Consider the following 26,327-nt stretch of genomic DNA (forward strand, 5'->3'; position numbering starts at 1 on the left):
CATTTTATTTCGCTCACCCTGCCTGTCACAGTATACATACCTGCTGTATGTGTTTTTGCCTTATTGCATTATAAATGTAATGTATTACGTTTACATTAATTAACTCTGTTGTAAAATACAGGTATTTTACATTGTACATGTGATATTTTATTGGTTTAGTACTAAAGAGACTCCTGTCTTCTCTGTGAGACCTTGTTTACTGTTTGTTGGGGATCTCAGCAGGAAGAGAACATTACACTGACAGTTTGGGTTGCCATTCATGCACCAGGAGTGCAAGGGAATCCCCTGCATATATGGTGAGTGTGGCTGCTCACAGCAGGACAAACAGAGAAACACTGACGTTTGAGGTGCTCAAAGCTCGCAAGAGGAGCTTGAACATAATATACGATGACTCGTGTACGATTTTATGGAAGTGGCATGTTGCATTAGTGTAGTAAAGCAATTTTATTATGTGTTTGTAAGTGCGTTTTATTATGAGACACATGTGGACTTTTGCTTTTCAACATTGTTTAATGGGCGTAGACTGCTAGTGCAACAGTGAGTTGAAAGACCAGCTTGAGCACTTTTTTTGTCACATATTTTTTCTTCCTTGTATCAGCCAGTGTTTGACATGAAACTTTACTTCTAACTTGCTCCATCTCTGATGGAAAATTGTAAATTGTTTCTAGTGGGTTGAAAGAAATGGACATTAATTTTATAGTGCGAGGCACTGACCAACAGGTCCATGGACCTGTCAGTCCAACCTCAGGGTGAGAAATGCTTGATTTTCATCTATTAGAATGATATTAAGGGTTTATCTATATTAGTTTTAGGGTTGATTTCTTCTTTTTTCCATAATCTGCACACTGTGATGATGGTTTATTTGGTTTGCCCACTGAGGACTTGGTCATGGACATATGTAATGCTGCTTTATGACAACAGCTGTTGTTAAAAGTGCTTTACAAATAAATTTTTGTCTTTGACTTTTCAGTCCAATGCAAGAAATCGGTCAAGTAATTCACCTTTTAAGAGTAACAGGTCAATGAAAAGAAAGCAAAGAACGCCTAATTTACTCTGAAGAGTAAAATGGTTTAAGATGCAAATTAGTCATATTAAAGTCTTGTATCACAACTAGGAAAAACCAGGTAAAACCAGTCACCAGAGTGTATGGACATGGCACATTCTTAACAGATATGGCGTTTTATTTCAAAGTATATGAACAGGATTTATTTGTTTACTTATTTTTAGTACTGCATCTACTTTAATCAATCATTATAAACCAGTGTGCTGGTGATTATTCTATTTGATTGACAGTGTGTGATTGACAGGTGAGGGAGGAACCATCCATGACAAACATCCTTTAATAGAATATGCTAGGTCATCTGCTTAGCATGTTATTGTACTATCAGTTTCAAGGTTGGATCTTTCAGTGTACATACAGGCACAGTATGTGAGTGCCTTGTCTCGCTTGGACTAAAGTGTGTGCACGAAAACCATAGATGGGTGATTTCTTTTTCCTTTATTTTCTTTGGTCTGGTTAATATTTTACTTAATTAATTTGCTCTTAGTATTAGTAGAATTAGTATTCATATGTAAATATTTTGTCACAGAGAAGTTATATCAAGACACACTGACTATGCTATATAATTATTAATGGAGTAAAGAAGGCTCTTTTTCATCTGAAGAGTTAAATGGTTAACAATGTAAATCAGTCATATTATAGTCTTCCATCACTAGAAAGAAGCATCAGGCAGAACCAGTAGACTTGGTCCAGGTGTGGACCAACCTGAACTTTCATCTTAATTAGTTTATGGATTGAACAGGATTGTTAGTAAACTCTAACCTCTTACAGTAACCTCTATGTATTTTAAATGTAACCCACTACTGAGTATGTACACGTCAATGGTAGGCCAGGTTCAATAATACTAAAGAACAAGAGACACTAGGCTCTGGAGTGTCACATAGGGCTACGCCCCCTATCGTAGCTGTCACTCTGGGTTCCCTCGTGTCTGTGTTCCTTGCCTGTTTGTCCCGCCCTGCTCGTTGTTTTGATGGATTCCTTGTTTGTTACCACGCCCCTGTGTCATTGTCATCACCTGTCCCTAGTTTAGCCCTGTGTATATTAGTCCCTGTGTCTCCCAGGTCTAGTTATCGGTCTTTTTGTTTTCTCTGTGTTTTGCCTGTTCGCCCTAGTGCTGCTGTTCCATGAGTCTTCCTTGTTGTGTTCGCTATGTCTGTCCGTATTTCGTGTCCTGATTGCCTACCCATTATGACCCATGCCCAGAGCCGGAGTGGCTAATCGGGAGATTCGGGAGGATTCCCGATGGGCCGGCTCATGTCAGTCTCTAGTTTGGGCCGATTGGGAGGGAAAAATAATTTTGGGCCGGACTTGGACATGAAACTCCCGGGCTGAAAATGTGTCCCACTCAGGCCCTGCCCATGCCTGTCACTTCGACTCTGCCTATGGAATTTCCCTTAATAAATCTCGCTCTCCTCAGCGTTTGTGTCCGTCTCCTCGCTCCGTGGCGCATGCCACGTTACATGGAGAGAGAGAGTGGAAAAACAGTGCAATTAAAAGACACCACACAAGGGTATAAGTTTTTCTTTCTTTAGTAAAAATTTGAAAAGTTGGAAATATTTACAATTACCCAATAAAAGCTTGGACCCTTTTTTTTTTTTAAAGAAAATTAACTGAAAATGAATTGTCCTTCAAAAATTAGGAAATAGTCCTTTAGATCCTCCAAATGGATAAAAGAGAGTTCCTTTCAGTTGTTGTAAAAATACTTCTTTTCAAATGGTTTAGTTGGTAAAAGTGTGTATGGACTAACCTTAACAGACATGTAGTTTTAATTCAAAGTATATAAACAGTATTCATTTGATTACTTATTTTTAGTAAACTGCATGTACTTTAATGAATTATTTTAAACCACTGCGTGTTGGTGTCTTTACAGTTTAATCCAAGACAGCAGGCCAGTTTCACCTGTAGTGAGTGTTGTATCATTTAGGAGTGACAGGTCAATGCAACACCCAATCGATCTCAAAGGTGATGGCTCGACGTGTGACCAAAGGTAGGTTCATATTCAAGTAACATATAAAGGCAAAACCAATAATCTTTCATTACCCCTGAGCCTAAACCATTATTGTATGGAATGTTTACCTGAAAACAAACAAACACACAAACATAACTAGAAATGCTGCCAGACATGTGAACAAGTCACTAAGCTGCAAATAACAAGTAAGTCTCAAGTCTTCACAATCAAGTCTCGAGTCAAGTACCAAGTCAATACAGTCAAGTCTCGAGTCAAGTCCCAAGTCAATACAATCGAGTCTCGAGTCAAGTCCCAAGTCTTAAACTTCAAGTCCTAGTCAAGTCACCAGATGTAATTTCAATATTTAACACAATTGATACAGTTGATTAGTAGTATATTAAGTTAGTCAGACTAACGTTAGGCGTTTGATAGGCTGCAGAACTTCACCTGTAGCTTTTTGTCACGTATGGCTACGCCCCCTCTCCTAGCTGTCACTCCGGGTTCCCTTGTGTCTGTGTCCCATGCCTGTTTATCCCGCCCTGCTCGTTGTCTCCGTGATTCCTCGTTTGCTACCACGCCCCAGTGTCATTGTTATCACCTGTTCCTTGTTTCAGTTCAATGTATTTAAGTCCCGTCATTCCCCAGTCGTGTCATCCGTGGTTTTGTTCTATCAGTCGGTTTGTGCTTTCACGTTCGTTGTTTTTCAAGCCCTGTGTTTCCCGTCATCTGTTTGTTCCTGCCTGGTCCGTGAGTCTTCCCTGTTCTCGTCTCGTCATGCCTGTTTCTTGTTCTTGTTCGGACTGCTTGCACGTTATGACCCCTGCCTGTTCTATCGACTCTGGTTTTGGTATTCCCTGTATTAAATCTCGCTCATCTCTGCATTTGTGTCCGTCTCCTCGCTCCGTGGCGCGAGCCATGTTACACTGTTCATAAACTGAGCTGAGCAGTTCACATTTTACAGCACCATTTAATAAAAAATGATCCAGTTATGTGATTCTATATTACTTATTTATTATGTTAAAATAAGGATTTCAAGTCTTTTCAAGTCTTAAAGCTCAAGTCCGATTCCAAGTCCAAGTCAGTAAAGGTAAAGTCTAAGTCAAGTCGCAAGTCTTCAGTGATGTTGTCGAGTCAAGCAGGGCCGGCCCTTCCATTAGGCGATATAGGCAAATGCTAGGGGCGCCGGCTGTCCAGGGGGGCGCTCGCGTGCATGCGGTTTTTTTTTTTTTTTTTTAACAAATGAACAATTAATAAATGTGAAAACAAGCAAAGTCCACATAATCATAATTTAATTGTTTAATAATATTAGTCAAATTAATAATTCTTATAATAACAACACACGACACCTATCACCCGCGCGCCAACCCGCCCTCCCCCGCACGCTCTGCGCACCTCGTTACTGTTTCTCTGTACACCACAGAGTGAGTGACATCTCCCTGTAAAGACGTCAAAAAGGCAGAAGTCCTCTGGTGCCCAGGGTAGAAAAATGAGAAACGTGGAGGAGGAAAAGCGGCAAAAAACAGGTAATATAATGGTAATATGTGGTGAATTAACACTATACCATTGGCGAAGCGTCAGGGACTTCAACGCCTTCTCTGCTTTATCTATTATATGTAATATATGTTAATAACGCTTCACCAATAATTAGTATTTTTCCTATAAATCGGCTTTCAAATCCACTTTTTGTACTTGTGCTTGAAAAAAACCTCAGCGGTGAAATAAAAAATCAACCAATCAGAATATTTCACACCGTTGTTTCTAGGTAAAAGAGAGAAAGGCCCTTTTACATTGAGAGCTTTTATTATAGATTGGCAGTGTGACGGTGGGTGCGAGGCGAAGGACGAGACACAAACCCTTCTATGGCTACAGACGTCACTTTTAATTATAACGATTATTGCGCAATTTAGCGCACATAGAACACGAAAACACAGAGACGTGTAACGTTTAGACAACGACGAGCACAGGACACTGCGCGAGCGCACATTAAATAGACAGACCACATTAGCCCCATGTGATTACGAGACGATTCACAGGTGAGACACATTATTCACACAACAAAGCTATCACCACGGAGTTCCGAAAACGCAGACAGAGCACGTGGACAACATTTACACACGCCCAAAAGGGAGGGGCCGGGGTCCTCAACGTGACAGACGCCCCCTCCAAGGGCACTACCCGTCCCGGGGTGCCAACAGGACCGAGTGCCCCGAACCCACGACGATGGGCGGATCCGACGCGCTCAGTCCTGCGTCTGGGAGGTGACTGCCCTCGGGGAAGCGTCCGCCACGGACCGCCTAGAACACCCTCCCTGGGAACATAGGGGAAAAGACGTTAGACACGTTACACGGGACATTCACAAACACGCACACAGGCACATTGACACATAGAGGAACGAATGGGAAAAATGGGTTAGGAATACACACGGGAAGACTGACAAACACTGGCACAGACAAACACATAACAGGCGCCAGGCTCCTCGCCAGGAGGAGAGCGAGCAGGGGAGAGAGGTCCGGAGCTGCTGGTACTGCGTTAGGCAGTCCCCCTCCTGCCTTTGCTGCGAACCCTCCACCAGGTGCAGGGCGGCTGGAGGATGTGCCAGGGGCGCCGGGGCTGGCGTACGCGCCTGTTGCATCGCGGCTGACGGACTGACCGAACGGGCCATGTGAGTGGTCCCCTTCGGTCTCCATTTCCTCCTCTTCCTCTTCTCCCCGGCTCCACTCCATGGGCCGCTCCGGGCTGCCACCCCGGGAGCAGTCCATAGCACTGTCTCTGGAGCGAGCGGAAGAGGGCGTCCGCTTCCCTCTTACGGTCTCCGCACACGGGCGGAGGGAGGTAATCCTCGTCCTCCGATTCCTCCTCCGACTCCGCCTCCTCCCTACCGTAGTCCACGGTGGAGGCGGAGTCCTCTGACGGAGGGTATTCCTCTTCCTCCTCCTCTCCACCGTAGTCCACGGTGGAGGCGTCGCATATAGAGGGGGGGTAGTCCTCTACCTCTCCGCCGTAGTCCACCGTGGACACGTCATCTGGCGACGGGGGGTAGCCCTCTCCTTCCTGCTCCTCCTCGGAGTCCTCCTTCCCGAACTCGCTCTCTGGGGTGGACTCGGTCGCTCCGAGGACGCACGAGCCCACCCTCAGCGGTGAGAGGGCGCGGGGAGGAGACGGGTGTCTGGCCAGCCAGACCTTAACCGCCTCCTGGCGGAGCACCACCGCCCTCTCGGGGCTGGACGCCTGTCTAGCCATCCGCAGCAGGTCGGCGCACTGCGGATCCCGCTTCAGCTGCTCCGACGTTGGCGTGGCTTCGTGGTGCGGGGAGGAGTCCTCTTCCAGCTCGCCCTCTGCCCCATATAGCTCGGGGACACTGACCCTTACAGGCGAGAGCTCCCGGGAAGGCGAGGGATGTCTCTCCCGCCACACCCGCACCGCTGTCTTGCGGTACTCCTCAGCCAACTCTGGTATAGCGGTCTCCCGAGCCGCACACAGCAGATAGGAGCACTCGGGATCCCGCTTCAGCTGCTCCGGAGTCGGCGTGGAGTTGCGGCGCAGGGGGGAGGACGACGCGTGGTGGTGCCGCTTGCTGGGCTTCTTGCCCTTCTTGGGCTTTGGCTTGTAGCCTGGCATGTTCGGGTCTCTCTGGTCGGCTCGTCGTTCTGTGACGGTGGGTGCGAGGCGAAGGACGAGACACAAACCCTTCTATGGCTACAGACGTCACTTTTAATTATAACGATTATTGCGCAATTTAGCGCACATAGAACACGAAAACACAGAGACGTGTAACGTTTAGACAACGACGAGCACAGGACACTGCGCGAGCGCACATTAAATAGACAGACCACATTAGCCCCATGTGATTACGAGACAATTCACAGGTGAGACACATTATTCACACAACAAAGCTATCACCACGGAGTTCCGAAAACGCAGACAGAGCACGTGGACAACATTTACACACGCCCAAAAGGGAGGGGCCGGGGTCCTCAACGTGACAGGCAGTTTTATCAACCAATCATATTATCGAATTAGAATCGTGGGGGCGTGCTCCAATGGTCTCTCATTTTTATTTGAAACAAATCCAAAATGTTGCCAATCTGTAGCTGTTGTGTTTTTCTTTGAAACCAGCTCGCTTGACTCACAACTAACACTCAATCGTCTTTGTGGCTTTTTCCCCTCTGTATGATCTTAGTGAAAACCGACACTGTCATCATACTGCCCAATCCTAGTAGGTGCTATGATTAGCTTAGCTTAAAATAAATATATACTAAACTCCTCTGTTCATTGCGGATGCACTTTTGAAATAATAATGTTGCAGTAGGCAAATTGCCCTGATTTGCACTGGTGGTAGTTGTTGTTTTTAATTTATTTTTTTTATTTATTATTAATATTTAAAAGTTGTTCTCTGCACTACGTTATGTAAAATAGTTTTAAAATATTTTTTGTGCAACACCTTTATATTTATTGCTTGTTATATGGTAATATTTAAGTCATTTGCTTTTTATTTGCACTTTATACAGGAAGGAGTTTGCTCCTTAATAGTGACACAATCAACCCGATGATTTATGATACAGGGGGCACCAACCAAAATCTCGCCTAGGGCACCACATTGGTCAGGGCCGGCTCTGGAGTCAAGTCACAAGTCATTAGTTTAGTGACTCGAGTCGGGCTCGAGTCCAAGTCATGTGACTCGAGTCCACACATCTGAATGCTGCTATTAGTTCCTACACATTTGCATAAGATGTTTATGTTAATGATGATGTTTAAAAAACTGACCTCACAAAACATACATATAACAATAAAGAAAAAAGGGGGAAAAACGTAATACTGTAGCGTCGGTCCACTGGGGGACGGCGCTACTTCCCATGAGCCCCTGCGGCTCCAGTATTGTTCCTGTTAGGTGTAATGTTGGTGCATGTATTTATTAGTTATGTATTTGGTTATGTGTCATGTAGCTTGAGTCATAGCTATCAGTTTATGTAGTTGTACTGTATGAGATGCCCCCTGCCGTGTGTGTGTGTTGTCCTGTTGTTAATGCCATTCCCTCATGTGCTCTATGAGCTTGAGTTTGTTCTACGTGATCATTCTTCAATGACGTGATTTTGTTGCTAAGCATTTTAAATAAAAGTGTACGATTGTCAAGAAATGGATCGGTTTACTGCCTCTCCCTCCTGCACCACGCCACAATACAAACAGTAGGAGGATTATTATGTACATATACGGATACAGATGCTTCATTAAATTGTAATTAATTGTTGTATATTTCAGGAAAATACAAAAAAATATGTTGACTTCTGGACCAAAACAGCCCATGAAGAATGATACCATAGATGTAAATGCAGATGTAAACTCTGGAGAAGCCAGGTAAACAACATAGAACAGATCACGAGAATTGTCCTTATTTTGTAAGGTTGTAGGTTGATCCAAAATGTAAGGTAAACATGTTTTCAGGCTCATGATTATTTTACAGATATGACTCCAAAGTCCTGGAGACATATGGTGAGAAACTGAAATCAATTCTTCGTGAGAGGTATCAGCATCTTTTGGAGGGAACAGCAAAACAGGGAAACCCAGTACCTCTCAATCAGGTCTATACCGAACTCTACATCACTGAAGAGGTAAACCAGGGACTCGATCATCAGCATGAGGTGGACCAAATTCAGGCAGCATGTAAGGGATTAACAGGGGACACATCAATTAACTGCAATGACATCTTTGAGCCACTGCCTGGACAAGACAAACCCATCAGAGCTGTGCTGACAAGGGGTGTGGCTGGCATTGGCAAAACTGTCTCTGTGCAGAAATTCATTCTGGACTGGGCTGAAGGCAAAGCAAATCAACAGGTCCACTTCATGTTTCCTCTTCCGTTCAGGGAGCTGAATTTGATGAGGGACAAAAACTACAGCTTAATTAGTCTTCTTGAGCATTTTTTCACAAAAGAAGTTGATACAGTTTTAGAACATATGAAAACGCATTCCATTATATTCATTTTTGATGGTCTAGATGAGTATCGCCTTCATTTAGATTTTAAGAGTAACGAGACTTTATGTGATGCTACAAAGGCTACGTTGGTAGATGTCTTGTTGACAAACCTCATCAAGGGGAATCTGCTGCCCTCTGCACACATCTGGATCACCTCTCGACCAGCATCAGCTAACCGCATCCCCACTGAATGTATTCATCGCATAACAGATGTTCAAGGATTCAATGATCCACAGAAAGAAGAGTACTTCAGGAAGAGAATCAGTGATCAAAGCCTGGTCAACAAAGCTATCACTCACCTGAAGACGTTAAGGAACCTTTACTTTATGTGCTATATTCCAGTGTTCTGTTGGATTGCAGCCACTGTTCTTGAGAGAATCATGGATGACTCTCCATTAGAGAAAATGCCAACCAGTTTAACTCAGATGTACACATATTTCCTTGTCACACAGACCAAAATAGCGAAAACAAAATATTCTGAAAACAAAGGCACAAATAAAATGATTTTCAAACTTGGAAAGCTGGCCTTTGAGCAACTTGAAAGAGGCAATCTGATCTTCTATGAGGAAGACCTTAAAGAGTGTGGCATTGATGTCAAAGAGGCATCAGTGTACTCTGGACTGTGCACACAGATCTTCACGGAGGAATTTGGGCTTTTCCAGAGGAAGGTCTACAGCTTTGTGCACCTCACCATTCAGGAGCATCTTGCAGCTCTCTATGTGTTCTTGAGCTTGTACAACAACAACACAAATGTGCTTGACCCTCAGCAGGAACGTCCTGTGACATTATCAAGTTTGCACAAAAGTGCAATCGATAAAGCCTTGGAGAGTAAGACTGGTCATCTGGATCTCTTGCTTCGTTTTCTAGTGGGCTTCTCATTGGAGTCCAACCAGGTTCTTCTGCAAGACCTTCTGGCACAAAACCACAGTCTCAATGAAACACAAGACACCATTGAGTACCTGAAAGAGAAAATTAGGACTCAAGTCTGTCGTCAAACGTCTGTCAAATTCTTCCACTGTCTCAGTGAACTTAATGACTGCTCTCTTGTGGAAGAAATTCAAGTTTTCTTAAGTAAAGGAGACTTGCATGAGCGTGGTCTCACCAGTGAACTTTGGTCAGCAGTTGTTTTTGTATTACTCACATCAGATGTTAAGCTGGATGTTTTTGAACTTGGTAAATATGGCAGAACAGATGAGACTCTTCTACATTTGTTTCCAGTAATTTGTTTTTCAACAAATGTCAGGTAAATATGTGATTTAGATATTTTCTTGTAACAAACCATGCCTCCAATATTCTCTTTAAACCTATGCCTAGACAATAAAGTCCATTAGAAATTCACTATTGACACAGTGAGGTATTCCAAGAATAAGCTTAGTTCATACAAATTGTGAAACTGTTCAAACGAAATATTAATGTATGACAAAATATTAAGGATTCAAAGCCAAAGTGTTCTAAAAATAGATCATTACATCTTTAAAAGAACACCCCATTTTGATAAGGTTGATTGATATAGAAAATGACATGTTAAGTATACCAGTGAAAACAGTGATTTATCTTGTGTTTTATGTTATTTTATATTATTTTGTTAATTTTATGTAGATTGCATGAATTCTTTATTCTGAATGCTGAAATGGTGAAATGTTGCACAATTATTCTCTCAGGCTGGATAACTGTAACGTTACAGTTAAAAGTTGTGTGATGCTAGCCGTAGCTTCCTCTGTCTCATCGACTTTAAAAGAACTGGACCTCAGTAACAATAATGTGCAGGATTCAGGGTTGAATCTGCTTTGTGCTGGATTGAATTGCCCTCCAGAAACAGTGAGGTGCGTTTTTCACTAGGTCAACTAAACTGACATTATATTATATCACTAATTGTGGGTAATGATAATTATAACAATGTAAACCAAAATACATAAATGTATCAATATTAAAAGTAATGTAATACTAATTTACCTGTGATGAAACAGTATTTTGTTCCTGTGTCTGCAGGAAGGATTTCCCTGGCAGCTTAGAAAAGTGCTCAAATTTTCTGCATTCTCTCATGGGTATGAACCCTTCCAGTAGCACAGAGCAGGATAGTGCAATACAACTGATTTCTAAAATGCTACAGGGAGTTTTTCAGAAATATGGCATACATGCTTTTCCTGGACTATCTAACAATTGTACACTTGAGATACTGAGGTAATTATATAAGATTCTTCATAAATATAAATTCTCAAATGCATCTACTTTCTGTATACAGTTTCATACACATTTTCAGCTGTATATTGACTCCTCTGTATAATGTATGGTGATTTACGACTGGAATGGTCTACTAAGAGCCTGTTGAAAAGAAAATGACATGCTAGAATTTAACATGTGTCTTATTTTATCTAATTAAGCTCATATCTTTGTTTTCTGCAGGATGAGTAACTGTGGCATTACAGCCGAGGGGTGTGGCTTTCTGGGTCCAGTCCTGAGTTCTAAGTTATCACACCTGAGGGAACTGGACCTGAGCCAGAACAACATAGGAGATTCAGGAGTGAAAGAGATTTCTAATACTTTAAAGAAAGATTCATGTAAACTAGAGACACTTAAGTGAGTTATAATTTGGCATTGTGAGTTTTGTTGTGAGTTCCCTGTTCCTCGTGCCTGTATTGTTCCCTGCTCACAGCCTTGTTGTCGGTTTCTGTGGTTTCCCCTGTCTGCCACGCCCGTGTCGTCAGTGTTTCCAGCTGTGTCTTGTTAGTTCCGTGTACTTATAGTCCCTGTGTTCCCCTAGTCAGGGATCGGTTGTTTTGTTCTATTAGTCATTTGGTGCTCTGTATCTTCGCTCATTTGTGGATTTTGGTGTTCTTTGTTCCCCGTGCGATCTCCGTTTGTTCCTGCCTGGTCTCGCTCTCCTCAGCATTTTTGTCTGCCTACCTGCTCTGCAACGCGCAGAACGTTACAGCATTATGAATATTAGCTGAGATAAACCAATCAACATTCAATATAATAGATTGTAGTAATAATGTAGATTGAACCTTGATAAAGTTTGTTTATTTCCATGTAAAGCTGATATTAAAATTTATTTTCAGGTTGAATAACTGTAACCTAACAGCAGACAGCTGTGCAGCACTGGGTCCAATACTGAATAAAAATTCAACCCTGAAAACACTCTCACTGTGTCACAATGAGCTCCGAGATGAAGGAGTGACGCTGCTTACTTCTGGATTGAAGAATCCAAACTGTAAACTCGACGCACTGATGTAAGATCAGATGGCAGTAATAACATATTGTTCACTCTGTAAATTATGGAAATAAAATCACTTTGGGGATGTAATTAAAATATAATCTCAGGTTTGTTAATTTTGTTGTTTTGTTAACCAGGACCCATAAGATAACATTAATAAAGCGTTTTCATTCTTTATTCAAAGGCTTTCAAATTGCAAGGTCAAACTAGGAGGCTTTCAATCTCTTATATCAGCTTTGAGGTCAAACCCCTCTTACCTTAGAGTACTGGATCTAGGCAGGAATTGTCCAGGAGATTTAGGAGTGAAGCACCTCCTTACTTCTCTGGAGAACATACAGTGTGGACTTGAGACGTTAAAGTAAGTAACATGATCAGTGATCATACTTTTTTTACAAAATGTTTTTAGAAATGTTTTGGTAGTCACAGGAATAACATTCATTGTAGTGTAAAGTGTAACTTTCTGTATCACTCTGCCCTACAGGCTAAATGAATGTGGCATCACAGATAACAGCATTGCAGCTCTGACCTTATTTCTCAGCTCAGAGTCTTCATGTCTGCGAGAGCTGGACTTGAGTGTGAATGGCCTGGAGCGCTCAGGAGAGAAGCTGATTTCTGATGGACTACAGAGTCTGCAATGCAAACTGCAACTATAAATGTGTATTAACGTGGTTTGAACTGATAAACCCACCATAGTGGGTCCACTATTACAGGTCAATTATTATATCATTATCTCATTTGAATATGCAGTGTAAGTTCATTAATACATCATGAAATGTAATCCTTATGTTAAATACCATAATCATACAACATTTCTACACAACTGTAAACATATTTGTTGATTTCACAAACTTCACTCACTGCAGTCATTTTGCAAAATTCTACATATACCTCTGTGCTCACTATTCAGTTCTGACTGGGAAAACACCCACGTCATTATCCTGATCATGGGTAGATCTGGGTAGATTTGTGAAGAGTCACATGAATGAAAATACTTGTCACATATGAATCCCGTCCCGCTGTCAGTCCTGTCCATGTTTTCTGTCTAACCTTGTCTTCATCCGTTCCCCAGTGAGTCTGGTCCATGTCTTCCTTGTCCCTTGCCTGTTCTGTCTCTCCCTAGTTTTCCCCTCAGGTGTTCCTAGTTTATGTCTTGATGTGTTGGATACATATACTCCCTGTGTTTCAGTCCCTGGTTGTGAGTCAATGGTGTTACTTTCCCTCTGTCAGATTCCCCATGGTTAGTACTTCTAGTATATGCTGTTTGGTCTATCTCGTATTCCTTCTGATTAAGATTCCCTGTGGTTCCCACGTCAAGTATTTCCTGTTATCTCCATGCCCAGTGTTTCCCCTGTGTTTCTGGTTGTATTTTTCAGTGTAGTAACTGTTCCTTGCTTTCAGTGTTCTTTAGTCTAGTGTTTTGGTTTATATTCTGTTAGTCTTTTTGGCTTGTGTTCATTATGCCCCGCCGTGCACGCACCGTCCGTGTAGGTGCGGCATGGCTTGAGGAGGTTGCTGGGGTGACCCATGCTGGGCCCCTGGCTAATAAACCCTGCTCTCTTCAGCACTTGTGTCCGCCTCCTGGTTCCAATACGTTACAATACTGTAAATGGCCTATTCAGTACATGTTTTTTGAGTAGTATTTGATAGTGTATTTTGTGTATTGCAGCACAGAGTATAATTTTGTGGTTTGTGGTGTATACATATCTGCTGTGTGTGGTAATGTCATATTGCATTATAACTGGAATGTATTAAATTTACATTAATTAACTCTTTTGTAAAAAAAAAAAAAAACAGGTATTTTACATTGAACATGTGATATTTAATTAAAAGGAGCCACGCTTGAATGCTAGAAAATGATAGAGCAGCTCACAGATCAAAGGTGTAAAAAAAAATGGAGAGAAAAACAATCTTTCTAAACACAGAGGTAGCTTGATTGTCTCTCAAAATGCTGAAGAGGTGTATATGAGGGCTTGAAATAAGGTGTCAAAAAGCAAGAAAGGACCAGGTGAGTCCTTCAGAGAGGAGTTTGGCCTTTTCTAGAGGAAATGCCTCTGAGCATCAAAAACATGTTGCTGTTCTCTGTTGTGGTTGTGTTCTGTATGAATGATCATGACTGCTCTGTTGCAGAGAAACATAGACACTGGGTTAATAGCCAAGGGCAATCAGTGTTCACATATCTGATCAGCAATAGCATTTCTATTACTGATACACAAAAAGTCAAAGTGCTTTCTAATGCTTTAGAGAAAACTTCACATAAGCAACAAAGTTCTATGAGTATTAATTGAGCTAAACCAAATATAGCCAATTAATGTCATGAAATAGTCTTTCAGTTTGAATAATCTAACAGTAGACTGCAATTGTACTGACTACAAATTCATCCTGAAAACATTCTTACTGTGTCACAATGAGCTTCAAGATCCAGGAGTGAAACTGAATGATAGTGGATTGAAGAATCTGAACTGTAAACTTGAAACTCCTAATTTACTCAGTTTGTCTGAAAAGTTGTAGAAAAGGGAACTTGAAATTAATTACTCAAAACACTACACTTGATGAAATAGCTTAAAGACACTGGTGCTTCTGAATCAGTAGTTCTTTTGTTTAATATTCTCCAATCTGGCTTCTCCATGGTATGTCAGGTAAAGAACAGAATTTCTAGAACTAATTAAACCCATAATTAACTATACGCCATTTTACAGGCTTTTAAAGTGCAAGGTCAAAATATAAAGACTTCCACCTCTAGCAGCAGTTCTGTTATCAAACACTTCTCACAAGATAGGTCTAGGTCTAGATGAGTCATCCAGAAGATTCAGTAATGAAGCTGCTCTTGGACTTGAGATGCTGTAGTATTGTGATGTGACCACATTTTTTGCTGTAATTTGCAAAGTTTTTTACACACATATTGGTCAGTCAGTTGAATACCATGCAGTTTAAAGTAAAAACAGTCTTTCATGTCTTTCTGTCCTATAGACTAAATGAGTGTGGCATTGCCACGTAAACCTGTGTAGCTCTGACCTAATTTCTCAGCACGTATCTTCATGTGTGAGACAGCTAGACCTGAGTACTAATAGCCTCGAGGACCCAGGAGTGCAGATGCAGTCTGTGTGGGTTCACTGTACACGGGAGGCTCTCATCTTTGAAAGCTTCCAGATCTTTATTTGGAAGTTGTCAATAAATTGTCCATTCTGAAATTATACTGAAAATGTTGAAATTCTTGGCCATCTTCTGCTAGTTATTTGCACTCACTTTTTGCACCACAATGTGATGAGTCTGGTAATGCATGCAGAAATACACTCCACGCCTATTTACTAGAAACAACGTCCTGTCACATACGCTCACTGACCGCTTCATTAAGTGGTTATCCACTTAATAAAATATCCAGACACATTGTATAAATATACAATTACAGACTGCAGCCCAACTGTTGTCACAGTTCAGCCCCCGTCCACCCGGTCATCACTGGGACGGATGTCCCTCCACTCCTTGGGCAGCAGACCGTTCTCAACACATCATTAACACTGACACGGTAGTGGCCTGGCTGGACATTGTAAGCTGGTACAAGCTGATGAAGCGTGGCAGAGGTCTTTATACGAGTCAGCACTGCTGCTGGGTCCAGACTGGAGAGCCAGCAATCTCCCTGTGACCTGAAACTGACCACTAAACGCCTGGCACAGACAAAACAAACAGACAAACAAAAAAAGGCCGCTGAACTGTAGTGTTGCAGAAGGTGGCGTTTCTGCTCTGGTCAAAGTCCTTGAAAGATCTTTGTCTGCTGCATAATGACATCAGAAACCCTGAGATATCCTCTCTAGCTTTTACCCGTTTGCACATGATTTAAAGAGCGAAACACAGAGGGACTAAAGTTTATAGCCCCAGACAAGCGTGCTTTTAAAGTCATGAAGTCATTGTCTACAGATGATGCTTATATCAGGACATAAAACCAACAACTAAATTTTATACAAAGACAAACAAGCAAACAAACATTTTTAAAAGCATTATGGCTCTCTGTATTACAATAACAGCATTACAGTTAATACCGTTATTAAATTGTGAATCTTGGCTATGAAATTTAATCAGTAATCCACACTGCATTTTATTTTTACCTTTATTTTACAAACTAGATACAAAATTTCATAAATAAAACTCATAAGTTACATGTACCTAAATTCATCCAAAAAACAGAAAATCAAGAGGAAGAGAAACATTTCAAGCTAGATGAATAAATCACATACTGGAAGCGTGCTAAGAAGTGTTATTGCATTATGTTGGGTTACGATCAGTGTTGGCCATTTTAATAGAAAATACCACATTTATATAATACATTCAGTTCTCCTTTCACATTTGCATATTGTTGAAAACAGATTTTCCATTGGCATTTCACAAAATATCTTGCAGCAAAGCAACACTGTTGTATGTACATATATACGTGTAAACTTGTTTAGTGCATCTTTAGTCAGGGCCATGAAATACACTAACATGTCCAATTGCAATCAAGGAGCAGGCTTAATCTGTGTGAACATCTTTTAAGGCAAACTGGTTTATAAAATATATGATTTAGAGGGCAAAACATACAAACAAGAAGTTGAATGATGAAACTGTTTAAATGCTGGATGGAAGCACCTGAAAGGAGTTGTGAAATATCTGACCTGATGAGGTCCATACATACACGTAGTGAGTACAGTGAGAATTTTGAAATGATTTTAACAAACATGTGAATTGCCTTTTTAAAGTCCTAATTTTTGCCTTCAAAAACTCAAAGAAACGTCCTTACACCATAGTCAAACTCACTTTTATTCCATGGAAGATGTTTTCTTCCATTAGCTATTAATGCCATGTCCAGCACATTGCTGCTGTCAAATCAAATCAGACCTTTAAGTCTCATTTTAAACTGAGCGACACTGTGGATTGAGAATCTCCTTTCAAGTGTTTCAATTTCAACCTTTACATGTCTTTGGAAAACTAATGTACAGCATTTGTAGATGTCCACTGGTGAAATGCAGTGTAATAGCAAGACGAGAACTGATGATTTCTCAGAACTTCTCACTGCTGTCTCATCACTGAACAACATGGAGCCAGAACTCTTTAAAGGTAGTGATAATGCTGCAAGAAAGAGAGATAAATGTAAAAAAAAATTATCAGACAACTGCTCATAAATTTCGTTCTGTACATAATTCTTAAGAAACGGGAGTACAAGACTTCAGTCACTTCAGAGCGTAGCGTACCTGTATTCATGTGTCCCAGTGTTCTGTTTACGGTTCGCTTATTCATAGATGAACTTATAATGCTTTTGAAATGCCGACTGCTCCTTCTAAAAACAGCAGCCAAAATTCCAGGAGACCAAAAGTCAATTACATATATTTAAAGTCAAATCATTCACATCCTGAGTCACATACTCCGGTAGAAATGATGTTGCATCTGATGGAGCAAGCAGAGGAGTTATCCATTGACAAGAACGCCATTCCAACGATGACCTGAGGGGGGCGAAACTGCTTTCCATTCCCAAACTAAACAACAACAACAACAAAAAAATCTGTCATTTCGGCACTCAAAAGGAATGCACTTCGCAGTCCAAATCACACTCTGGCAGTCTGTAGAGCCAATGGTGGATTCAGATAAGTGTCAACAACATCCAGAATTTATATCAGTATCTTTTCCTGCATCTCATGAGCCTCTAGAGATTGAGTAACTGGCTTTCCGTATTGGCAACAGGCCACAGGAGAAATCCTCAGCTGCGAAGGACCTGCAAGTAACTCAGGCGTGGAGAAGTCCCATTTCTCCAGGAGATGCAGGCTAGTCCATGGAAAAGTGCCACAATTCCACTGTCTGCTGTCCATATCGATTTAAAGTGCATGAATAAGTAAATTATCATATCCATTCTTCATATAGTCATTCGTGTTGGTTTGAAGAATGAGTTCCATCCCCTGCCGCAGCTCAGACGGGAACTTTTCTCTCTTGCATTTGTTGTATTCCAGATCGGATTTCTTGGAGACCATTCAGGATTTTCTTCTGATGCGTGCTAGATGAAATTCTGATTTTGGCCAAATCTCTGTAAAGACCATTAGAAAGATTAGGAAAGGGTTGTGTGTGTGTATTTGTGTGTGTGCATGTTGGCGTGTAACGATACTCACTCTTGATTCATGTATATAATACTCTCCAGGTTGCTATAGCCACCTGTAATGAAGTTTTCCCTATATTTTTCCAGACCGATAGTCTTCAGCCATTCTTCCACAGTACCAAGCAAGGGAGAGCGCTCTACAGGGGGGGTGTGGTTTAGCATGGATGGGCGGGGCCTGTAAACAAATGAATCAGGTATCTCTGTAATTAAGTAGCTACTTTAATTCAGCGTGTTATCATAAAGCAATGAAATCTAAAAAACAAAAACCACACCACTTTTGTGTGAATATACCTGTTTTTATTTGCCTGTTTGTGTGTGAGGGAAAGAAAAAGTGTGTTTATTTAAGATTTTTAGGTCCTGACTAGGCAGCAAAATAAAATAAATAGATCTGACTAAAATAAAATTTGTGTGGATTGGCAAAATAGTGTTGACAAGGTAAAGTAGTTTTTACACACGGTACATGTATAAGTTATTTTAGAACTGAATAAGGGCAAAATCTTTCTGGGGGCACTGAGGTAAAATTTGGGTTAAGGAATAAGGTTGGGTTTATAACAGTCCTGTTAAAAATAGGTAGCAACATATGTATAATATACATATAAAAGGTATAACCCTATATCTCGAATACAAATGTGTGTTTGTGTGTGTGTGTGTGTGTGTTCTTGTGTGTGAGTTAAAAATTTGTTTCTTTCGCATGTGCTTACGTGTCTGGTGAACGTGTGCATTTGAGAGTGCGTACGTCTTTGGTTGTGTGTGTGGTTCGCGTGTGTGCGTATCTGTGTGGCGAGCGCGTCATAAGCACACGCGTGTGTGTCTTCACGTGTGCGGTGAACACGCGTCACCTGCTGCTCTCCCCTCCGGTCCTCTTGAGCGAGGCCGGGTTGCGGATCAGTTTGTCCAGCATGTTGACGATCTGGCTGAACTTGGGCCTTTCGGCGCGCTCCCTCAGCCAGCACTCCAACATGAGCTGGTGCAGCGCCACGGGGCACTCCATGGGGGGCGGCAGGCGGTAGCCCTCCTCTATCGCCTTGATCACCTGCCACACACACGTGTGTTTGGAATACCATATTCATAATAATTATAGAACTACAGTACTGCAGTCATATGGGCCAAAACGGCATTTGAAGTGAAATATTGGAAAGACTAAAAGTGAGGAATTTCCAGCACTGGCTCTGATTTCTCAGATTCTATTAATCATAAAGCATTTTTAATTAAGAAATGAACATAGTAATTATTAGCATTATTAATTTAATGACATTTAGCTCCAGTTATCGTCTGAGCACTTGTAAAAATACTGTACAATCGTCAGGGCATCGTACATTAAGACAAAATACTGCAAATAACCAGTGTGATTACTGTATATCAACACATGAATGTGCAGTGTGCTTTGTAAAACCATTAAGCTAATTGACTTACATCCTGGTTACTCATATCCCAGTACGGTCGCTCGCCATACGACATCACCTCCCACATGACGATGCCGTAACTCCACACGTCACTGGCTGAGGTGAACTTCCTGTACGCAATGGCCTCAGGAGCCGTCCAGCGAACTGGAATCTTTCCTCCCTGTGATTGACAGGAACGTGTTTGTGATGATGCACAGATGCTGAGTATTTATAGTACCCTCATATGTCATCTTTGTTTCCTTCTGATTCTGTATTTATTTCAGTATCTGTTTCCACTTATTACGGTATTTCTTGCTCTCAGTCACACATTGGCATGCGCTCTCTCTCTTATTCTCTCTCTCTCTCTCTCTCTCTCTCTCTCTCTCTCTCTCTCTTAATTTCTGCTCTTTGACCCAATCTTGCTTTATTAGCACAAAACAGGTTCCAAGTGATGCTTCTGCCAAAGTAATTAAAATAAACATAACCAGCAGATCGAAGGAGCGGCAGTATAAAAAGACACTTTGGGGTTTTTTGTTTTCTGTTTTTTACCCTGGTGGTGTACGCCCCCTCTGGCTCCTCCTCCAGGATGCGGGACATCCCGAAGTCCGACACCTTGCACACCAGGTTGCTGTTGACCAGGATGTTGCGGGCGGCAAGGTCGCGGTGCACGTAGCTCATGTCCGACAGGTACTTCATGCCCGAGGCCACCCCACGAAGGACGCCCACCAGCTGGATGACCGTGAAACGCCCGTCATTTTTCTGCGGTTACCGAGCAACAGGCGGAAACAAGACAGTAGGGTGAGAGCCAAGTCATGGGTCAAAGGTCGCCATTAGCATAATGCACCGGGGCCCGAGACAAGTGGAACGATGCAGAAAAAAAAAAGGTCCTGTTTGAGGGCAGGTGGACGGACTCAGATAGAGGTTCAGACGTACCCTGAGGAACACGTCCAGAGAGCCATTTTCCATGTACTCAGTGATTATCATAACTGGTTTGCCTACATAACACAGGAGACACAGAGGGAGAGAGTTACAAACAGTATGTTAATAGCAACACGAAAAAAAGTGATTCAGCTGTGCTATTACAACTGTGACAAGGAACCTCCCCGTAACTTACGCCAAATTTCAAAATGGCTAAGGAACCCCAGACAACTCACTGACACGCACAAGAGACACACGAACCCACAAAATGACAAATGTCTCCTCGTTATTCGAGAAAGAATCAGCACCGGAATCACAGCTACTCTTGTGCACGTGGCCCCACTGAGTGACAGCTACTTAATGGTGCATTGGTGAGGAGGAAGTGTCGCTACGGCAGCCAGCCAGACGCATTGTCAGCCATCTTTGTTGCCGCTGGCCTTTCGTGTGACCTTCCGTCAGGTTTGACTGACAGCTCCTCACAAGGGGCAGAGGAGCAGCTGACCCCTGACCCCGCCTCCTCCCTGCCTGCCTTTCCCAGCCACACCCCTTTTCGTCGCCTGCATTAAAATGCAAATTTTCCATTTACTATGTGTGGTTATGTGTGTGCAAAAGCGAAAAATTTGGCACTGAACTTCACTAGGCATAACGCCTCATCGTCACTGGTTAATGAAGCATAAATATGCTTTAAGAGCCAAATACAGAGACATGAACAAAAATGTATAAAACATAAAAAATGCTAATGAAATGAGGGTGTAATAGAAAGCAGAGTCCTCGGACGAAAGCACAGCCGACTGGGGTAAAAGTGTGGGACGAGCTCTCGCTGTGGCCTCATTTACATACTCAGATTTAATTCACGGGCATTTACATTATGCAAATGAAGCATTCAAATTCATTGCCCTAACAAAGAACAGTAGACTTATGAAGGGGTTTTGCGGTTTCTGAGGGACATTTGAGAGATGAGAATTAAAGCCCTGATCATTTTCATAGAGCCATTTTCTACCTGTTTCTAAGTATGCTGTATTTTAATCAGAAGCAATGAATCATAAATAATTTAAGCTTTTGATGTTGCAAGCTGGCTGCAACTGGTACAGGTTGCTAAGGTATAAGTAACATCCCACAAAAACACACCATACATAAAAGACCTCTTGTGGCGGTTTCTTAAGGCTCATTACAGTGAGTCCTGTTTAATGTCTGTGAGACATTTAGAGTGAATCGTTAGAGGGGTAAAACTGTTCCCTTGTTCACCTCAAAAGTGCACATGTAAAATAAAACTCACAGTCATACCTATAGCAGCTCTGACCACAACACTTTCACAAACAATAAAACTCACCACAACACACCCCCAAACACATATTTATGATAACACTCTCACAAACACAAATTGAACTCACAAAGAAACCACAAAAAACTGTTACAGCCATAAGAGAAGATATGATAAATGTCTCACAAACACACAATTAGGGACAATATATACAAATATATCTGAATATTGTACATGTACAAAACAGCTACTAAAATACTACCAAACACATTTATAATATTTCAGAGCTCAGTACACCTCGCACACACTCTAACACACCCACTCAGACCACACACAACAGAACTCAGGAAGACAATTAATCTAATGCACAATTACAATCCGATAAAAAGACTGACACAAACTTACAGAGGAGTTCTCCACAACACTGTAAGAAACACTTACAGCAGAACTGCCAACACTGACACTCTCCCAAACACACACAAGAAAATGTGTTTAATACACTCTGAAAAGCTACAAATAAACAACCAATACTACAGAATAAGCTCAACTTCAAACACTGTGCTGTGGATTACTATTAATTAAATTAGAATCTTAACAGAGTAATCATCTACTAATCTAATCTAATCTAATTTAATCTAATCTAATAATAATAATAATAATAATAATAATAATAATAATAATAATCTGCTGCAGCCTTTTTAACCAAGGGGAATGTTTTAGTAAGCAAAACATATTCATTTATTTTAATTATTTATGTTACTGATGTCTAAAAGGCAAACTTGTACAGTCTCTAGCCTACAAGTTCCTCGGCTAATTATGCTGCATAATCACATTTCTCTCGAGTTGAACTGCTTTTGCTTCCATCTGTGTACATTCTGAATAGAAATGCATCAAAGCAGCTGTGTGCTTGGGCCAAGTCCACACAGGCAGGGCAAACTTCAAGATTCGCTTCAGCTGGCACCCACAGCCAGAGCTACTGGACTGTTGGGCTTTAATAACCAGCAGTCCATACAAAGCAGACAAGGTTTCGACACACGGTTTTGGCTGCAAATCGTGTAATTTTAAAGCTGAAAGGAAATCTAATGTGAGAAACACTGAGGTCACCCAGTACTAAAGAGCCTCTGTGTACTAGAGGCTGTGTGCTACAGAGTGGTAGATATAAGGTAACAGTGTGACCCCCCCATCCCCCAAACACATTAGGAGTACACACCACTTACAGCCCCCCCCCCCCCCACACACACACACACACACAGAGCTGATAGTGCTTCAGGCTATGGAGTGGTAGATATAGGGTGAGGGTCGAACACCTCAAAACACATTTAGGTGTGACAATATGATTAATGGCTCTGAGAGTATACCGGATCTGTGGTGCTTTTTACAACATCTATTGCATCTGGAAACCAGTCTGTGTGTGTGTGTGTGTGTGTGTGTGTGTGTGTGTGTGTGTGTGTGTGTGTGTGTGTGTGTGTGTGTGTGTGTGTGTGCACGCTTATCTTTGAAGGTTTAAGTTTTTTTTTTCTCAGTGTGCAGATCCACAAATGCACAAACTCACATAACACATTTTTTGTTATTAAAAAGTAAACATTTTTGTATTTTTAGAACATGCTGATAATTAGAAAGGCTCCTCACAAGTATTCAAATACAAGTGCATGTACGCACACACTTAAACACATGCACACACAAATAAACAATAATAATTGCAGTCAACCTTTTGCTATAAGGTTTATATTTTCAGTAAGAGCTATTTGCAAGCGTTTGTGAGGTTTTGCCTTACACTTTGTGACCACGCCTTCCAGGTGTATGATGTTGGGGTGGTCAAACTGGCCCATTACGCTTGCTTCGCTCAGGAAGTCCCGCCTCTGCTGTTCGGTGAAGCCCGCCTTCAGTGTCTTAATGGCCACGCAGATCTCACGCTTCCCCGGAAACTTCAGACGACCACTGCACACCTCACCAAACTCGCCTACACACACACACACACACACACACACACACACACACACACACACACACACGAGATTTATCTCATATGGTGCTTGCCAGTAGATACACACTCTTCAAGCAACACCTAAAGCCCATGCAGGGTTAATAAGCCTCACCAATGCCAATGACCTTCTCTATCTTAATGCAGGAAGCATCGATCTCTTTAGCGAACTCTTTGATGGCCTGGTTAGGGTCTTCATATGTGAAGGGGTCCACATAGATCCTGACTCCTATACAGACATAAAAACAGCTAAATCACAGCTACATCATACAAAACAGGCAAACAAAACGCCCCCATGAGGACAGCGCAGTAGCAATACATGCAATACATTACAGCTAAGATCTACTAATCAAAGGATTTGGTTGTTGCAGTATGAAAAACTGGCTTGTTAAAGCAAGTCGGGGGGGGGCTCAGATCCAGAAAAGACCCAGAACCAAGTCCAGCCAGGAGCAGCCAGGCAGGAGGGTCCAGGTGTGTCCCGCAGGTGAGCGGTGAGGCTTCTACCTGGCTGACGCTTGTCTTCATCTTGCTTGGCTTTCCTGTACTTGGCTCTCCTGAAAATAAACAGCTTATTAAGAGCTGCCAGCATCTAATAGTTGCATAATGTGTGGATGGTCCTCTCTCTCGCTCACCTTCTCGCCCGGACACACACACAAACACACACACACACACACACACACACACACACACACACGCACGCACACACACACACACACCACACACACACATGCACACACACACAGACTAGGGGCAGAACGTGAGGCTTCGGGCCTCACCTCTTGGTGATGATGAAGGTGCAGGCGAGGATGAGGAGCAGGACGCCAACGCCGCCCACAGACAGAGTCAACATAGTGGGACTCATGCCCTCTCCCACCAAAGGGGACGGTACTGAGAGAGAGAGAGAGAGAGAGAGAGAGAGAGAGAGAGAGAGAGAGAGAGAGAGAGAGAGAGAGAGAGAGAGAGAGAGAGCAAAAAATATTTTCATGTAGGCTATGTAATTCATCATATATGTAATCAGTATTATTAGGTTTTAAAATCAAATATGTAATCAGTATTATTAGGTTTTAAAATCATACATGTAATCAGTATTATTAGGTTTTAAAATCTAATTTTCTCAACGATTGGCATTCATTCATTCTCATTTCTCTGACCTTTTAATTGAGGTGCTGGTGTACTTTGATCACAGAATTTTGCATAAATAATGTGTAATTTAATTTAATTAAACTGAAGACATTTTGGTCTGAACGGTATTAAATGTTCTAGAAACACTTTCCTGCTCGAACGCAGAAAGTACAACACGTGACTGAACGTTGTCTCTTTACGTGTTTGTATGTGTGTGTGTGTGTGTGTGTTTTGCACGCAGTGTGTGACTGACACTAACCCGAACTCGTGGTGACCTCGAGTGCAGCGCTGAAGTCCCCGTAGCCTGCAGCGGTGCGCGCGCGAACGTGAAAAACGTATGACGTCAGCGGCGTCAGGTCCTTTATGTTCACGGTACGTGACGCAGTTTTCACGATGCGGTAACTTCTCTCGTTCTGCTCCTGAGCGCCAGACACGAGAGTGAGAGGGGGGTAACATCTCTATTTTTAGAGGTCTTCAGGAGTCGTGGCCTACAGACTAGCTCTCCCACGACACCGCTCACCTTCTCGTAGTATTTGACCTCGTATTCCAGGATGACTCCGTTGGGTTTCTCGGGTTCGTGCCAGAAGAGAGTGAGAGTGTCGCGAGTGACGTCCTTACTCTGGACGGACGTCACCGTGGACGGAGCTGCGGAGTGCAACAGTGTTAAAGTAACACTGAAACAGAACCAAAAATATATAATATATATGACTGCAACAGCACAAGTGTTACCTTAACACTGAAACAGAACCAAAAATATATAATATATATATTTAAATAAAAACAGGATCAAAATTAAAATAATGATCATTACCATTAAATGTAACTGCAGACAACAATACTGAAAATAATACAAATGAATGCAATACTGGGACAATTGCTAAAAGCACATACACACACTAGGGAGGAAAGATTACAAAAATCTCCTGTAATAGCCTATTAATGACCAAACATTTTCACTACTGTATCATTATCATCATACAAAAAAATTTGAACACCGCTAACAAACACTGAAATCAATTCACGAGGTTTTATATTTTAATTTTAAATGTACAATGCAGATATGCTCATACTTCAGACTCTGTCCTCGCTACCAGATCACCTGCATCACCACGTTTCTCCCAAGCTAAACACACGTTATACTATCACTCTGTAGTTGGCCTGCTGCCTGCTTTGTGGAGAGACCCACACAGTGTGCTGTTAGTTTCTTAAAACACAGCAAACACACATGGCTGTCACGACTGTTAGGAGTGATTACCGTTTTTCCAGTGCGTCCTAAATAATAGTGGTTTACGTGCAACTCAGAGACACGCTAGACGAGGCACTAACCCCTATTTTGATGTTTTCAGACTTTCTCATCGC

General features: G+C 41.9%; 2 protein-coding genes across 4 annotated transcripts in view; one reads left to right on the forward strand and one right to left on the reverse strand.

The window, feature by feature from the left end:
- Positions 1-104: 104 nt before the first annotated feature.
- On the forward strand, positions 105-13,753 carry LOC143477916 (NACHT, LRR and PYD domains-containing protein 3-like). 3 transcript variants are annotated; one of them, XM_076976792.1, is made up of 11 exons: positions 2,215-2,570; positions 2,931-3,047; positions 4,429-4,531; positions 8,265-8,360; positions 8,467-10,221; positions 10,640-10,801; positions 10,968-11,159; positions 11,382-11,555; positions 12,038-12,208; positions 12,377-12,550; positions 12,674-13,753. In XM_076976792.1, the coding sequence occupies exons 4-11, from the start codon at positions 8,281-8,283 to the stop codon at positions 12,843-12,845; spliced, it is 2,880 nt and encodes a 959-aa protein (XP_076832907.1). In that variant the 5' UTR covers positions 2,215-2,570; positions 2,931-3,047; positions 4,429-4,531; positions 8,265-8,280; the 3' UTR covers positions 12,846-13,753. The 3 variants fall into 3 exon arrangements, with proteins under 3 accessions (XP_076832906.1, XP_076832905.1, XP_076832907.1); XM_076976791.1 differs by lacking the exons at positions 2,215-2,570; positions 4,429-4,531 and adding an exon at positions 105-749; XM_076976790.1 differs by lacking the exon at positions 4,429-4,531 and having other exon boundaries at positions 2,213-2,570.
- A 2,527-nt stretch (positions 13,754-16,280) lies between these two features.
- Positions 16,281-26,327, reverse strand: part of epha4l (eph receptor A4, like) — a 35,817-nt gene continuing 25,770 nt past the window's right edge. Inside the window, 12 exon segments of the mRNA XM_076976793.1 lie at positions 16,281-18,235; positions 18,318-18,479; positions 19,144-19,337; positions 19,718-19,867; positions 20,236-20,445; positions 20,620-20,681; positions 23,640-23,825; positions 23,962-24,075; positions 24,351-24,400; positions 24,623-24,734; positions 25,228-25,387; positions 25,489-25,613. Of these exon segments, the coding sequence (XP_076832908.1) occupies positions 18,121-18,235; positions 18,318-18,479; positions 19,144-19,337; positions 19,718-19,867; positions 20,236-20,445; positions 20,620-20,681; positions 23,640-23,825; positions 23,962-24,075; positions 24,351-24,400; positions 24,623-24,734; positions 25,228-25,387; positions 25,489-25,613 (1,640 nt within the window). The 3' untranslated portion in view covers positions 16,281-18,120.

Source organism: Brachyhypopomus gauderio, chromosome 16 (assembly GCF_052324685.1).
Source record: "Brachyhypopomus gauderio isolate BG-103 chromosome 16, BGAUD_0.2, whole genome shotgun sequence".
Lineage (NCBI taxonomy): Eukaryota > Metazoa > Chordata > Actinopteri > Gymnotiformes > Hypopomidae > Brachyhypopomus > Brachyhypopomus gauderio.

What these genes read in the sequence shown, in the direction of transcription:
- LOC143477916 (XM_076976790.1), top strand. Translation starts at nt 2,395, where the DNA reads ATGTGTCCCACTCAGGCCCTGCCCATGCCTGTCACTTCGACTCTGCCT. An exon ending in TTAAAAGACACCACACAAGG is followed by an intron (nt 2,571 to 2,930) that starts GTATAAGTTTTT and finishes GTGTCTTTACAG; the next exon opens with TTTAATCCAAGACAGCAGGC. An exon ending in TGTAAACTAGAGACACTTAA is followed by an intron (nt 11,556 to 12,037) that starts GTGAGTTATAAT and finishes ATTTATTTTCAG; the next exon opens with GTTGAATAACTGTAACCTAA.